Here is a 15,682-nt window from a genome sequence, read left to right as displayed (position 1 = left end):
CGACGGCTTCCCAGTACTCAGCTCCCTCCATCGCGACCTCCATGTTCATCGCCCATAGTGCGTAGTCCTCTCGATCCAGACGGGGGAATTGTGATCCTCCCACCATCGGCATCGGTGCTCCTGCTGCCGCCGTCACGATCTCCTTGCCTGTGGTCGACATGATCCTTCGATTGCTTTCCGAGAATCACGTCCGACCAAACCAAGCTCTGAATACCAATTGTTAGCACAGACCCTCTACGTCGAGTACTTTCTGACGTACTTGTACGACGTGATTCGTCGACCGTTGCTTTTAGCCGAGATATACACACGTTCACGTACAAGCTATCTGTCCAAGCAAGTTGACTGATCTTTGTGAGCGGAGGAACAAAGCTAGCTAGTCTGGCTAGTTGCCTGATGTATTCCGCCGGCGGACACCTGTATACGATGCAACGAAGACACACAAATACGCACACGAGAACACGAGTATTGATGGCCAACAGGTGCGTGTCGCACCTGTTTGTTTTCTTGTATTGATCTGAGTTACAATTACAGGGGAGCTAGTACAGATATATATATAGTAGTACCTAATCTATCTAGTACAAGCCGACTCGGCCAGGTTGTCCGGTCCGGACTCTTATGCCTAATCGTGATTAATTCCAATACGGGCCTCCCTACAGCCTTCTTTTCCTGCATACGTGCCTTCACCGGCAACTCCAGCATGGCGGCGGGTTCGCCGGAACAGTTGCCGCGGCGCGTGGAGGTATTGGAGACCGTAGAGCTGTCGGAGCGAGAGAAGAAGATCTTCCAACGGCTTCTCGATGTCGTCCGTCACTTCAAGCTCGGCACTGAGCTTCGCGTTGCAGGTGGTTGGGTTCGGGACAAGGTGATTGATCTTTTTACTCTCTATTTATGGGTTATTAGGCAATATGAGTTAGGGAGGAAACCTATCCCTCGCGTCGCCCCCGCCCTGGGCGACTCGGGGGCCTCCAACCCTAGGCACCGCCGCCGCCCTCTCCTTCTCCCCTCCTCGCGCCGCCGTCGGGTGACGCCGCCGGGTGAAACCCGCGTGGCAGACGGCGGCGGCGGGGGGACTCCCTCTCCCGCCTCCCCTTCTTCTGCGGGCGGCGGATCTAGGCGGCAGGCGGCGGTGTCCTACGGTGGCAGGCCTCGGCGAGCGGTGGCGGGGCGCGGGGCACGAGGTGGCGAGCCTCGGCAGGCGGTGGCGGCTGCGCGCGGGGCTGACTCCGGGGCGGCGGCGCGGGCTTGGATCCATCGCGGATCTGACCTGTGGACGCGGCCTCGGCCTCCCCTGCTCGGCCGGCGGGTCTCGGTTGGGGGGCCTTCTCCGTGCCGAGATCTGCCAAGCGGGATCATCCAGATCCCGGCAAGGACGGCGGCGACCTGTGCACGAGAGATGGAGGTCTTCGATCAGATCTGGGTGAAAACCTGCTATTGGCTATTGCCAAGGCCGGCGATGGCGACGCTGTCTGCTCCGTTCCCTTCCTGAAGGCATCGTCGTGGAGATGTTCAAGGCCACTCTCTACTATCTCCGGGGGAAACCCTAGATCAGTAGATCGGACTATGGCGGCTCTCTGGTGTCGTTTTCCCCCATGGGGGCTTCATTCTTGGAGGTGCACACGGGCTCGAGGGACTAGAGGACGGCGACTTTGGTGGAGCGGTGCTTCATCTTTCCCATTGAAGGTGGCGGATCTCGGCGGCGTGGTGCTGTTGAGACTCGGCGTCTGATGCGCGGAGATGGACTCGCGCAGGAGGAGGTTGCTGTCTGGCGTCATGGTGACGTCGATGGCTGAGTGGCCAGACAAGGTGGAAGCCTCAATATGACCTGAAGACGGACTTGTGGAAGATGGCGGCGACGACACACGAGTGTGTCTGACCGGATTGTGTCCCAGACCTGGTATGTGGCTCGGCTGGGGCTTCCGAATATGTTTCGGCTTCCGGCTTTTGATGTTAGGCTTAGGTGAGTGGTTTGGGTAGTGGCCCAGCTAACACCCCTTCATCATTTTGGATAGGAGTAGCGGCATGTGTTGCCAAGATGGTGGATTCAGGCACATTGTTGTAATACTTTATAAGGTCCTCGAGAATAATCAATAAAGTGGCCGTATGCATCTTCCAGATGCAGAGGCCGGGGGTCATCCTCCTTTTCTAAAAAAAAAGGCAATATGAGTTCTTCCTTTCTTCTTTGCTCGCGGCAGACACTCAAAGCTGTCGTATATGTCTGAATTGGGGTGTTCGGATTATTTTTGTCCACTTTTGTTTTTCAGTGGGATCCATATCGGTATAAACCGGAAGCACTTGGGGAGCTGTGCGGGAGTCCGGACATCCATTTGACTAACAAAAAACAACCACGTGGTCTTTCTCTCTTTTCTCTCTATCCCCTCTCTCCTCCAAACCGTACACAACACACGCATATCCAACCCAGAGTTTTGATTTTTGGTTTGCAATTTTTCTTGCCCCAGGCTAAGATGGCCGAATTTTGGTCATTACAAAAATTTCTTCCAAACCTCGGATGAAATTGCAGAACTGAAATTTGATTTTTTTTGAACAAAATTTGACTGGGCCAAAATTATTTGCCCGAAAGAGATTTTCTTCACCCTAGGCCGAGATGGCTGAAATCCAAAAAAATCCGTCCAAAAATCAAAACTCTGATCCAACCACATGTATGGTCTCCCTCTCGTCTCTCTCCCTCCAACCGGACAATTGAGGTTAATTTGTGAATAAGCATTGGATGACTCTCTTTCGCATAATGTCCGCGGACCACGTCCGGACGTGAAAAAGGACATTTGCGGTGTTCGGTTTGGGGCTAGCATTGGAGATGCCCTGATTACCCTTTTATAATGTCTGGGTAACAGATTGTTGAATTCGCATAAAATCAGTCCTTTTGTCCCGAGCTTTACGAACGGTGCTGTGTTCTATATGTAAATCTTCTATCAAGGGGGCCAAGTGCTCTTAAAAAGTGTTTTTAACAGCAAATCATCACTAATTTTGCACTCTTCATTAAAAAAATGAAACAAATCCATGATGTTTGGGAGGTCCAGGCCCCTAGCTGGTCCCCCTCTCTCATCCACTGATTCTGCCTGTTTGACACTAATCAGCATCGTCTGCTTGCAATTTCTATATGAAATAATTGTTGGCTAGTTTTGTGACTTCATTGTTACCTTAACAGCTATTAGGGAAAGAACCTGTTGACATTGACATTGCTCTTGATAATATGACGGGCAAGGATTTTTGCGAGTACGTAAATAAGTACGCAAAGGTGGGACAGGAGGAGGAGGAAGGAATCCATATTATACCACGGTGTGCAATCTTATATACCTAAGAGATTGATCCCCACTATTTTGATTTATCTTAACATGCAGCCCCTCCACATCACCAATCCAGCCAAATCAGCAACTCTCCACATGCATGCTGCCACGTCATGCTGCATTTAGTTTCCAGCCGTGAACATTGATCAACCCCTCTCGAACATGCAGCATTCCACGTTAGCAAATTAATATGTTCAATTTTTCAGGCGTTATCTCTCTTCTGTCCTTTCCTCTTCTCGCCTCAACGTACGATGGTTCACTTCATCTTCCATCAATAAATCTTCACTGCAGCGTTCCTGATTCTTCTACTGTCCTATTTATCTGTATAGAGAGGAAAGAGAGACCTGCAAGCTAAAGCTGGCTGGAGCCACATGATGGCCGCTAGATGCCTAGCAGGGGCTTTGCCGGCCGAAGCCCACACGCCTTGGCATCGACCCGAACTTTTGACGAACGATGCATGCCACCGTCGACGTCTTCCATCAACAACACACGCACCAAAGGTGGGGCTCTCCTTCCTCTCTAGCTGACTTAGATCTGAATGGTTTTGTAGTTAGCTTGGTTGGAAGCTCAGGTTCCAAGTAAGAAATAGGCCCCAAGGTGTAGTTTGGCAGCGCCCATGGAGGCCATGCCGATGCCAAGTATGTAAGTGTGCCGCGTCTTTGTCGCCGAGGTAGGAGCAGAAAGATGAGGACATGAGGTCACTCCTATCGTTTATTTGCCAGATTTTCATGTCAGCGTTGTTACCCCTGAAGGCATGGACAAAGCTTTATGTGACGGAGAACTAGATGCATCTGTGCTTTTTCTATGGAAGATATGCTTATGTACTACTGTCCGTGCTTGATGTGTTTTTTTTTCTGTGATGTGGCTGGTGGCCATGTACAAATTCTAAGATTTATGGATGCATCGCTACTACTCCCTCCGTTCCAAAATAGATGACCCAACTTTATACTAATTGTGCTTTCGCTTTTGAAGGTCTTCGTGTTATCTGAAAAAAAAATGAAACAAATATTCGCATTAGTTCTTTATACATGGCCCTGAGATAGACTTCAGGGCATCCGGGCCTTATGTGTTGGACCGAGCTTAATCTTTATTTTCCGTGAAATATCAGTTTCGGGCCAGTTTCTCAAAAAAAAAAAGGAGTTTTGGGCCATGCTTAAAAACAATGAGTTGGAGATCAAGATTGGACATGTTTTCAGTGCTTCTTTTTCCATGCTAGCAATTTCCCTAAAAAGGGGCCCGCTCTAACTGCACAAATACCGAGATACTCCAGAAGATATTACTTTTTTGACTTCTCATATCATACACCGATGGTTCAAATAAATATGATTTCATCGTTTAGTAATTTTTTTACTCCATAACCTTCTTGCTATATATGGCTACAAATTCCCGCAGCAACGCGCGGGGTATCATCTAGTTCTCTTTATGCTAATCCTCATGAGTAACTTATTACAGTTATGCCACATTACACATGCTTGGTCAAAAAGGAATGGTCCCCATCAAATACCATAGCTATATGTTTATTAATTAACTTGAGTGATAATGTTTATTAGTTTTTTTTGCAGCAACCCTGATCAATCAAAGCACTTGGAAACTGCTAAGATGAAAATTTTCCTAAAAGTTATTGATTTTGTTAACTTGAGGTCTGAAAAATATGTTGGGAGCAGCCGTATCCCTACCATGGTGTGTACTTATCTAGTGTCCCTTTACATACTCGTTTTATTGAGCTCAGTACACAATATATATACGAGTTATTTTTTTGTCATTGTGAGATACTTTATAACCTGCTTATGGCCGTATCATGTTTTCAACTTGCAGAAGTTTGGCACAGCGGAAGAAGATGCATACCGTAGGGACCTAACAATGAATAGGTAACACAATGATATTCCATTTATAGACGTGCTTGTGTTTTGTCTGAAGCTCTTCTTTGATCACTACAATGTTGATACGAGTTTAAAATCAAAACTACAACACAAGTTATTCTTTAGAATCCCTGAATTTATCTTTTTCAAAATAAATTTGACAGTTTATTCTTCAACATCAACAATAACTCTGTGGAAGATTTTACTCTAAGAGGTAAGTTTGCAGTACTTATATGGCACGGCATAATAAATTCTCATGAGTGAAATGTAAGTGTCGTCCTTAACCTGTCGACCTCATGAGTGAAATGTAAGTGTCGTCCTCTAACTTCTCAGAGAGTATCATCCATGTCCATGAACTTTGAAAGTGTGCTTTTGACTCTTCAACTTATGTTCACTACTAGTCCAAACCAGGCCGGTCGTCATCTTGGTGCACTGTGGCATTTTGACTCACCTACACTCTTTTAAGGTGAGCCCAGCCAATTTAGCATATCTATTCTCTCGTAAAACTGGACACGTGTTGTGAAACTCACCTTCCTTCTTTTCTTGCTCATCTGACACGCATGGCCATGGCCATTATTCCCCTCTACCTAACAAACCACACATGTGATGTCGGCTTACAATGTGACATAGGTACCAAGATGCTAACTTGGATGGTTAAGACCTGCTGTAAACTACTTAACAAGTTTGAGGACCCAGAACCACATTTTCAAACTCCGTGGACATGGATGATACTCTCTGAGAAGTTAGAGGACGTACTTCCTATGCATTTTATTCTAAATTGATGGGGCTTTCTTACAATACACATGCTGATATGTCGTGAAGGTATTGATGACCTCAAAAAGGGCCTTATTGCCACTCCTTTACCTGCCAAAGGTACCTTCTTGGATGACCCACTTAGAGTTCTTCGAGCAATTCGATTTGGTAAGTTGAAACATCTCCTAGTTGATCTTAACATTTCTATATGCCAATTTTCATATTACAGAACTATTCATGAAAGTTACTTCCTATGATGTGTGGATAACGGATACATGTAACCAGTGTAATTTTAGTTTAGAACATAAGTAAATTGCTTATGTTCCATGTATAGATAAATGTGGCTCCAACTATTTGATCAAATAATTCAGATCACTATGTTATGTAAATGTGACATTCCAATATTTCGTATTTTGGGACGTTGCCCCTTCTAATGAACGTTGCTCCCCTGGGGTGGCTAGCAAAATTTGATTTGACCTTCTCCAATAAAAAATCATGTGTAGTTCTTTCTTCTGCTCCCCTCTATGGCTCTATAACTTGTTAGGAAAATCACCATCGTGGTTGACCTTCTAGGCATATAAAATTAAAACTAGTTGATCGTATTGTGTGTCATTCTTCTCGGGCAATGCTCGATTCGATAGCCCTCTCCCAGAGCTTCATAATTCCCTATTAATTAGTACACAACGTTGGATATCTCCCCTGTTCTGAAGAAGGATTTGTTTCTGCTGTGTGCATTTCTTGATCTAAGAAATGGACAATGAATTATAATGAGTAGAGTACCCAAACTTGTTCGGTGATGTCATCTAAGTCCTTGAATTATTAGTTTGCAGTTTTATGCTCCTATCCAAACCTCGCTTATTGGTCTGCATGCATGGCATCCATGTCATCTAATTTTGCCAACTCGTCATAAGTTCACCGCTGGTCCCAGTAACTTCCAATAAACAAACAAAACCTCTGATGAGATCCAACATAAAGATGATAATAGTTCAGGCACATAAACTAATTAATAGTTCAGAACCAAATGGGTATAGGGGCTGCAACTGTAAGAATGTAAGAGCATATCTAACCGATCCCCTAAAAACCTATATCTCCCTATTTTCCTACTCTAATTGCACCTAACCGAACACTCAAACCGTTAGAGGAGGATAATTTTAAGGAGTTAAGTTTACTCCAATGCACAACTCTCCTATTTTTACTCCTCCGTGACACTGCTCCTTAAAAAATTTCCTTCCCTTCCTCCTGTCCGCCGCTGCCGCCGCAGGCTGTCCGCCGCCCTGGTGACTGCAAAATGGAAACCACCAACGCTCCCGCAACTCCGGGGACCCTAGCCGGCGCCGGAATCTCGCCGGTGGCGAGGAACTTCATAAAATCATGCTTGTGCGGCTGTACGGCGCCGGCTGTGTGTGCTCGACTCCGTGGCGTCCTACAATGGCTGCCACGTACTGGAGCTCCGGTGGCGTCCTGCAATGCCTGCGCTGCCACCGGCCAAGGCCTTCTAGCCTGTTGTGCACGCACACCATGCACGCACAGGCATACCACACACGCAGTCACACCACACACGCACAGGCACACTCACCTGGTAGGCCGTTGTTGTGTTCGATGGCGAGCATGACCAAACCTTTAGCTAGGCAGCATGGGCGCAGGCGCGTTGGACCTCACCGTGGTGGGTAAGACCGTGGCGAGGCGGCGGAATCAGGGCTGGGCGACATGTCGTTCCTGTGTGCGGTCAAGGTGCTGCTTCGTCTGGGCGCGTCGTAAGGAAGAAGAAGATGAACAGAGACTTCCATGTGGGGTCAGTTTGTTTGAGGAGTTAAATTTGATGGTACTGTTAGACGTACTTAGATCCGGCCACCGTCAGAGGAGTAAAATTTTAAGTAGTTACAGATACTCATACTCTATCATTTGCTCCTCTAAATTATATGGTGTCGGTTAGACATGCTCCAACACTTAACTGAGACATCCTATTTCTTTGTGTAAGCTCATCTTTATCTTTTGCAGCTGCAAGATTCAACTTTACATTATCTAATGAGTTGAAGGAAGCTGCTTCGGATGAAAATGTGAAATTGGGACTTGGTTGCAAGATTAGCAGAGAACGTATTGGCAAGGAGGTTTGATGTCTACACTATTATCATCTGACAGCTTTTTTGATTATTTGTTTCCTGCTTTTGTGAATAATAAAGCTCTAGCTGAACTCAGAAAAAAAAACCTACTGATAAATCTCTTGCATGTATATTGTGTAGATTAATCTTATGATGTCAGGCAAACACCCAGTTGAAGCAATGTCTCTTATCCGTGATTTGGGGCTATTTGACGTTGTATTTTGTCAGGCCCACTACAACCCCAGGCCCTATCCTCGTCAAGCATACGGCCCCGGGCATGGGCCGACCTGCGAGGCGGAAGAAGCCCAACCCGCGGAACCAAGGCCCAGAGTGGGTGTGACCCAGGCGACGCACCATCTACTTAAGGGCACACGCGCAACAAGCCAACCTATCCAGTGGATCACGGCACGAACCCGGCGGCGGCTCTCTTCCCTTCCTCCTTCTTCCCCCAATTCTTGTATCCAGGCTTGTAATCTCTAAATTGCTACCTGAATTCGTGAGAAGAGCTACTAGATCGAGCAATATATCTCTGGGTTGCTAACATCTGGTATTCAGAGCCTTGGATTCGAGGCTGGCGCACCTCATTGAGACACGGCGGCAAAAATCGATCAGGGATCGAATCGGCGCCATGGATCCCGCCTTCAAGGAGTATTTCGACAAGTTGACCTCCTCGCTGGACGGAATCCACGCAGATATCCGTTCGACGGCGGCCAAGTTGGAGGATCTGGTCGCCTGGCGCCCGGAGATGGAGCGGCGTGTCGTCCAGCTCTCCACCGCGGTCGCCGAACTCCAACAGGCGCGACCCGCGGCGGAAGAGGAGCAGGCGCCCGTACCAAAGGTCGCTCCGACCATTGCTCCCCTGCGCGACCCGACGGACGACAACAAGGGTCCGGAGGGCGGCGTCGCACCAGGGCCAATCGGCCACGGCATCGACATACTACCACGGGGACTGGCACCGGCGTTTGCGTCGGTGTCCACCCCGGCCAACGGTCAGCTCGCTTCCCTGTCTCCCACACCTCTGCCTTCTCCTTATGCACATGCGAGCCAGTTGCTGGCGGGAATCGGCCAGACGCACCCATCTATCGCGTTTCCCCAATTTTCCGGCGAAAATCCACGCCTCTGGAAGACGTTGTGCGAGCAGTATTTCCACATGTTCGCAATTCAGGAAAAATTTTGGGTTCCCATGGCAACGCTTAATTTCTCTGGCACGGCCGCCGTGTGGCTGCAGTCGATTCAGAAGAAACTCTGAATTCGACTGGGAGTCGTTCTCTAACTTGTTGTGCACCCGTTTTGGCCGAGATCGCCATCAACTCCTCATCCGCCAAATTTACACGCTTGCACAAACAACCACTGTGGCAGATTACATTGAGCGATTTGAGCAAATTATCAGTCATCTATCTGCTTATTCTGACACAATTCATCCTTATTATTACCTCACTCGTTTTGTGGAGGGACTCCGAGCGGACATACGGGCGATTGTGCTGGTGCAACGACCGCCTGATCTGGACACGGCGTGCGCACTAGCACTACTGCAAGAGGAAGTGGCGGACGGCGGTACCTGGGAGCGGCCTCATCAACCCGCCACGGCTCGGGCGGCGGACCTGGCGCACGCGGGTGTGCCCATGCCGCTGCCGCCCCCTCCTCCACAGAGGCGACCTCCTACGACACCGGCTGCGCCCGAGCGCCGGACCAACGACACCAACCGCGGCGACAACTCCAAGATCAAGGCGCTGCGCGAGTACCGGCGAGCACGTGGCCTTTGCTTCAAGTGCGGCGAGCGCTGGGGGCAGGACCACACCTGTCCGACGAGCGTGCAACTTCATGTCATCGAAGAGCTGCTGGAGCTCTTCGGCATGGAGGGGAGCGAGGAGCTTCCAAACGGCCCAACTGAGACGGTGATGACAATTTCACGGCAAGCTCTCACGGGTGGCACTCCTCCGAAAGCTGTTAAACTACAAGCATGGCTTCAAGGCCGCGTTATTCTCCTATTGGTGGATTCCGGCAGTTCAACCTCCTTCATCGACGCGCACTTGGCAGCCTCACTGTCCGGAGCCGTACATCTCAGCCGCCCTTGTCGAGTCAAGGTGGCTGATGGGGGAGAGCTCTGTTGTGTGTCTCACATACCCAAGTGCCGTTCGTCCATTCAGGAGCAGGAGTTCACTACAGACATGAAAATCCTTCCGTTGGGGGTCTACGATGCTATCTTGGGCATGGACTGGCTCGAAGAGCACAGTCCCATGAATGTCGATTGGCGCGGCAAACAACTCTGGATCACCACTCCAACAGGAACAGTGCACCTTCAGGGCCAGATTGAGGGGGTTACGAGCTGCACGGAGATCAACAGTCTGCAACTTCAAGGCATACATCGACAGGGGGAAGTGGCACAGGTCGTGCAGCTGTACCAGGTCTGCGAGTCGGATGAGATCTTCACCCCAACCCCAGGCAACACCCAAGCGGTGATTGATCAATTCAAAGACATCTTTGAGGAGCCCAAAGGTTTACCACCCAGGCGTGCGTGCGACCACCGCATCCCTCTCATGCCGGGAGCGCAACCGGTGAATCTGAGGCCTTACCGTTACAAACCTGAGCACAAAACGGAGATTGAGAAGCAAGTTAAGGAGCTGTTGGATCAAGGCATCATACAGAAGAGTCACAGTCCTTTCTCGTCGCCGGTGATCCTAGTCAAGAAGAAGGATGGAACATGGCGGCTTTGCATTGATTATCGCCACTTGAACGCTATGACAGTGGTGGGCAAGTACCCAGTGCCGGTGATCGAGGAGCTACTGGACGAGTTGCATGGTGCGCGCTGGTTCTCAAAACTAGATTTACGTGCAGGCTACCACCAGATTCGCCTAGCGGAAGGGGAAGAGTACAAGATAGCCTTCCAAACCCATACTGGTCATTTCGAGTTCTTGGTGGTCTCGTTCGGGTTGGCTGGAGGTCCGGGCACCTTCAATGGGGGCATGACGGAAACCTTACATCCCCTTATCAGAGAGTGTGTACTGACCTTCTTCGATGACATTCTGGTTTTCAGCAAAACCTTATAGGATCACGTTAAGCATCTGCAGCAGATGTTCAGTTTACTCCGGCGTGACCAGTGGAAAGTGAAGATGAGCAAATGTGCTTTTGGGCAGCAGCGGATATCGTACCTGGGACACGTCATCAGCGCAGAGGGGGTGGCCACAGATCCCACCAAGATTCAGACTGTTCGAGACTGGCCAACGCCAACAAACGTCAAGGAAGTCCGTCAGTTTTTGGGGTTGGCTGGCTACTACCGGCTATTCGTGCGACAGTTTGGGGTGTTGGCTAGACCCTTGTTCAATCTGTTGAAGAAAGGTTCTCCGTTCGTATGGACGGACAACACCGAGCAAAGCTTTCAGGTGCTTAAGCAAGGTCTAATCTCGGCTCGAGTGCTCGCACTACCTAATTTCCAGAAGCCTTTCACTATTGAGACAGATGCTTGTGACGTGGGCATCGGGGCAATCTTACAGCAAGAAGGGCACCCCATTGCTTTCATGAGCAAACCACTTTGTCAGAAGTATCGCGGGCTGTCCACATATGAGAAGGAGTATCTCGCAGTCATTGCGGCAGTCGATCAATGGCGCCCTTACTTGCAGTCAGCAGAATTTGTGATCAAAACTGATCAACGCAGCTTGGTGCACTTGCAAGAGCAACGGCTCGTTACCCCTTGGCAGCAGCGAGCTTTTACTAAGCTCCTCGGGTTGCAGTACCGCATCGTCTACAACAAAGGATCAGAAAACGGGGCTGCTGATGCCCTGTCTCGGCTGCCCAAAGCAGAAACACTGTTTGGCATCTCCACCTGTCAACCAACATGGTTGGAAGATGTGCTCGCAAGCTACAACTGCAACCCGCATTCTCAGAAGCTCTTGGAACAGCTAGCAATCAGACCTGATCCCAAGAAACGCTTCACTCTGACGCAGGGCATCATTCGTTTCAGAGATCGTATATGGCTGGGAGGCAGCACTGAGCTACAGCAGAAGATTATGACGACTTTTCATGATAGTCCCATCGGAGGACACTCTGGGTTTCCGGTAACTTACAAGCGTATCCGCAGACTGTTTGTGTGGCCCAAGATGAAGACACACATTGAGCAATATGTCAAATGTTGCCAGATATGCCAACAAGCCAAAACGGAGAGAGTGGCATCACCGGGGCTGCTGCAACCTCTCCCTGTCCCTCAGGCTTCATGGGATATGATAACAATGGACTTCATCGATGGATTGCCGCAATCAGGTCAGCACAACTGCATATGGGTTTTGGTCGACCGGATGACTAAGTTCGCTCATTTCCTGCCTCTTGCCCACCCATACACCGCTTCTCGAGTGGCTCAACTGTTCATGCAGCGCATCTACCCAATTCATGGTTTCCCCCAAGCCATCGTCTCTGATAAGGATCCGGTTTTCACGAGTCATTTCTGGCAAGAACTTTTTCGCTATGCCGGCACTGAACTGCGCTTGAGCACCGCCAACCATCCTCAAACGGACGGGCAATCAGAGCGAGTGAACCAATGCCTTGAAACTTTTCTCCGTTGCTTCACTCACGCTTGCCCCAAGAGATGGAGTCATTGGCTTCCCCTTGCTCAATTCTGGTACAATTCTGCACCTCATTCTTCCATTGGCATGACCCCCTTCAAGGCCATGTTTGGGCATGAACCCCAGCATTGGGGGATCACTACTACTACAGTATGCTCAGTGCCATCACTCCAGTCCTGGTTGGATGAGCGCGTTGTAATTCAAGACCTGCTCCAGCAGCACTTGCAGCGTGCTCGGCTCCGCATGAAGCAACAAGCTGACCGTAAGCGTTCTGAACGCAGCTTGGAGGTGGGGGATATGGTGTTCCTGAAATTGCAACCTTATGTTCAGACATCTGTGGCAAAACGGGCTAATCACAAGCTCTCATTCCGGTTCTACGGTCCCTTTCCTATCATCAGCAAGATCAATGAGGTGGCGTATAAACTGGAACTGCCCCCGCAAGCCACGATCCACCCGGTCTTTCATGTGTCCATGCTACGCCGCACGGTGATCCCAGGTACGCCGGTCGAACCAACCCTTCATGTACTCTCTGATGTGCCAGCGGTGCCTCGAGCCATCCTCGACACTCGTTGGAAGCGCAAGCAAGGAGCCATGGGGGAACAAGTCCTGGTGCGCTGGTCGGATCAAGCCAAGATCGACGACACCTGGGAAGACAGGAAGGAACTGCAAGCACGTTTCCCGGCTGCTGAGGCTTGGGGTCAAGCCTCTTCTCAAGAAGGAGGGGATGTCAGGCCCACTACAACCCCAGGCCCTATCCTCGTCAAGCATACGGCCCCGGGCATGGGCCGACCTGCGAGGCGGAAGAAGCCCAACCCGCGGAACCAAGGCCCATAGTGGGTGTGACCCAGGCGACGCACCATCTACTTAAGGGCACACGCGCAACAAGCCAACCTATCCAGTGGATCACGGCACGAACCCGGCGGCGGCTCTCTTCCCTTCCTCCTTCTTCCCCCAATTCTTGTATCCAGGCTTGTAATCTCTAAATTGCTACCTGAATTCGTGAGAAGAGCTACTAGATCGAGCAATATATCTCTGGGTTGCTAACATATTTGCTTTCCCTAAAACATCCGATTCTCCAGGTTTTGACAACTGTGATCGGTGTGTCCTCGTTCTGACATATAGTTATTTTGTGTTTCAGATTCAGGCAACTGTTTGTACACAGGTTTATTTCCATTTACTATACTTATAGGAATTGGAATAGTAGAACATATCTATGTGCATTTATCTTTTTATTTACATTAGCACCCATGGTTGTCCTGTACTGGTGCAGGTGTTGCGTTTCACACATTGAAGCAGCTTGGAACCTTGCAATTTTTATTTGCAATGATTTATCATAGTATTTTTCTGTTAATATTCCGAGCACCTGTGATGTGATATTGATAATATGTTCTGTCTCAGTTCCCTCTTACATTCTTTTTTCCGGTTCGATGCTATTATGGAAACTCGTAATTATTTGACTATAATCTCTGTTCTCTCTTGCCTTCCCTTAACATTAGATCTTTTATGGTGTTTATTATTAGGTTGAACAGCAACAGCTTTACCTCTATAGTGCACTCTTTTTTTCCCTCCGAAAGATGTCCTGCTTGGATGAAAAATATAAGGAGGTAACATCTAACTTATGCATCATCCTATCATTTATAAAACCAATGTTTTGTCCATTTGAATGGTATCCACCTGCTACTGTCTCAAGTCTTTTTCTTCCATTGTGTCGCCTGCAGATTCCTATCACTAGCTATATTATTAAGGAGTCATTAAAGCGGAAAGCATGTGTTGCTGAATCGGTACGTTCTGTTGAGTTGCCCCGATCTAGTACAATAGCATTTCTATTGTGAGTTTGTGACTCCCAGGCTTGTGTAGTGTGTTAACAAATTAATTAACTCGTCATAATATCTTGTGTGCCTAAAGGTTGCCAACATACATGCTGCCAGCAGAGAGTTTGCTGAATTAGTTCTCCTCTTTGAATCAAACGTCACTTTGGGAGCTCTCAAGGAGAAGCTCGAAGATGCATATCTCGATATACCAACAGACATGTTGAAGCGTGTAAAAGCAGGTCAGTTTTAATATTTGATCTGATGCATGTCTCCCTGTCCTGATCTGATGCATGTCTTCCTACTACAGTGGAAAATTAAGTTGTACTATCTATAAACGCTCTAATATTTCTTTACGGAGGGAGTATTTTGGACCATAACATTTGACACTGAACTTTCAGGACTGATACTTGATGAAATAAAGAACTTGTGGCGGGTGGCACTTCTTATATCCATTCTCTCCTATCCAGAAGCTGGTGACACCCTCAGCCAGCAGGATGAGCTGCGTCGGAGGAAAGAGAAGTACATCAAAGTTGAGCGTTCCATAACTGATCTAGGTAAAGTAAATGGTGGTTGTTGAATTTACGCTTTTCCCATCACCACAAGCGTAGAGATATCTGCATCACATTTTAACACTTCAGGTCTCGACGGGGTGTGGGAGTGCGAGTGGAAGCAGAAGCAATTGGTCAATGGCAACACCATAATGGGAGTTCTGCAGGTCAAGTCAGGAGGTCGACTGATTGGAGAATGGGTATGCCCTGCCCGCTTGTAAGTGATCACATCAATTGTATTCTAGTTTAAGAAAATGTTGACACAACTAGTATTCCTTGTCACAGAAAGAACGTGTGTTCAAGTGGCGGCTTGCGCATCCGGAAGGAACCATGGATGATTGCATCGATTGGTTGAAGCGGTCCCAATCGAAACGCCAGAAGGTAGAATCCAGCATCTGATGGTGACATTTTGAGAATATTTTGTGTATTAGATCCATGGTTTGCGTGATGTTAGCATGATCCCGGGACTGCCTGCCAGAACATTGTCTATCCGTGATGTTAGGATGTGCGTTTGCATTATGTAAGGAATCGCAGAATGGGACCTGACGTAGATCGAATGCTATGGTTTTATTGATCATTATGTATGAAACAGAACCAGATTTAGATTAAAAGATGCATATTTTTCTGAAAGTAACTCTCATGATTTATAATGGACCTAGAGCAATGTGTATGTGCCTTGTAGTGTTTATGGATCTGCAGGTGACCATCATTCGGCGAAGAAAGATGGTGGGGACGGGCAGTCGTCGGCAATGCACTG

At 48.5% G+C, this 15,682-nt stretch overlaps 1 protein-coding gene across 1 annotated transcript; it reads left to right on the top strand.

The window, feature by feature from the left end:
• Positions 1 to 468: 468 nt before the first annotated feature.
• Positions 469 to 15,481, top strand: LOC123191378 (CCA tRNA nucleotidyltransferase, mitochondrial). Its single transcript, XM_044604142.1, has 17 exons — positions 469 to 479; positions 532 to 539; positions 657 to 862; positions 3,164 to 3,294; positions 4,865 to 4,982; positions 5,118 to 5,170; positions 5,326 to 5,375; positions 5,984 to 6,082; positions 7,913 to 8,022; positions 8,155 to 8,236; positions 13,619 to 13,728; positions 14,087 to 14,170; positions 14,285 to 14,347; positions 14,472 to 14,616; positions 14,776 to 14,931; positions 15,016 to 15,125; positions 15,211 to 15,481. Exons 1-17 carry the CDS (start codon positions 469 to 471, stop codon positions 15,322 to 15,324), a joined length of 1,650 nt encoding a protein of 549 aa, XP_044460077.1. The 3' UTR covers positions 15,325 to 15,481.
• Positions 15,482 to 15,682: the final 201 nt, after the last annotated feature.

This window comes from Triticum aestivum, chromosome 2A, assembly GCF_018294505.1.
Source record: "Triticum aestivum cultivar Chinese Spring chromosome 2A, IWGSC CS RefSeq v2.1, whole genome shotgun sequence".
NCBI lineage: Eukaryota > Viridiplantae > Streptophyta > Magnoliopsida > Poales > Poaceae > Triticum > Triticum aestivum.
This window is presented reverse-complemented; position numbering and strand designations above follow the sequence as displayed.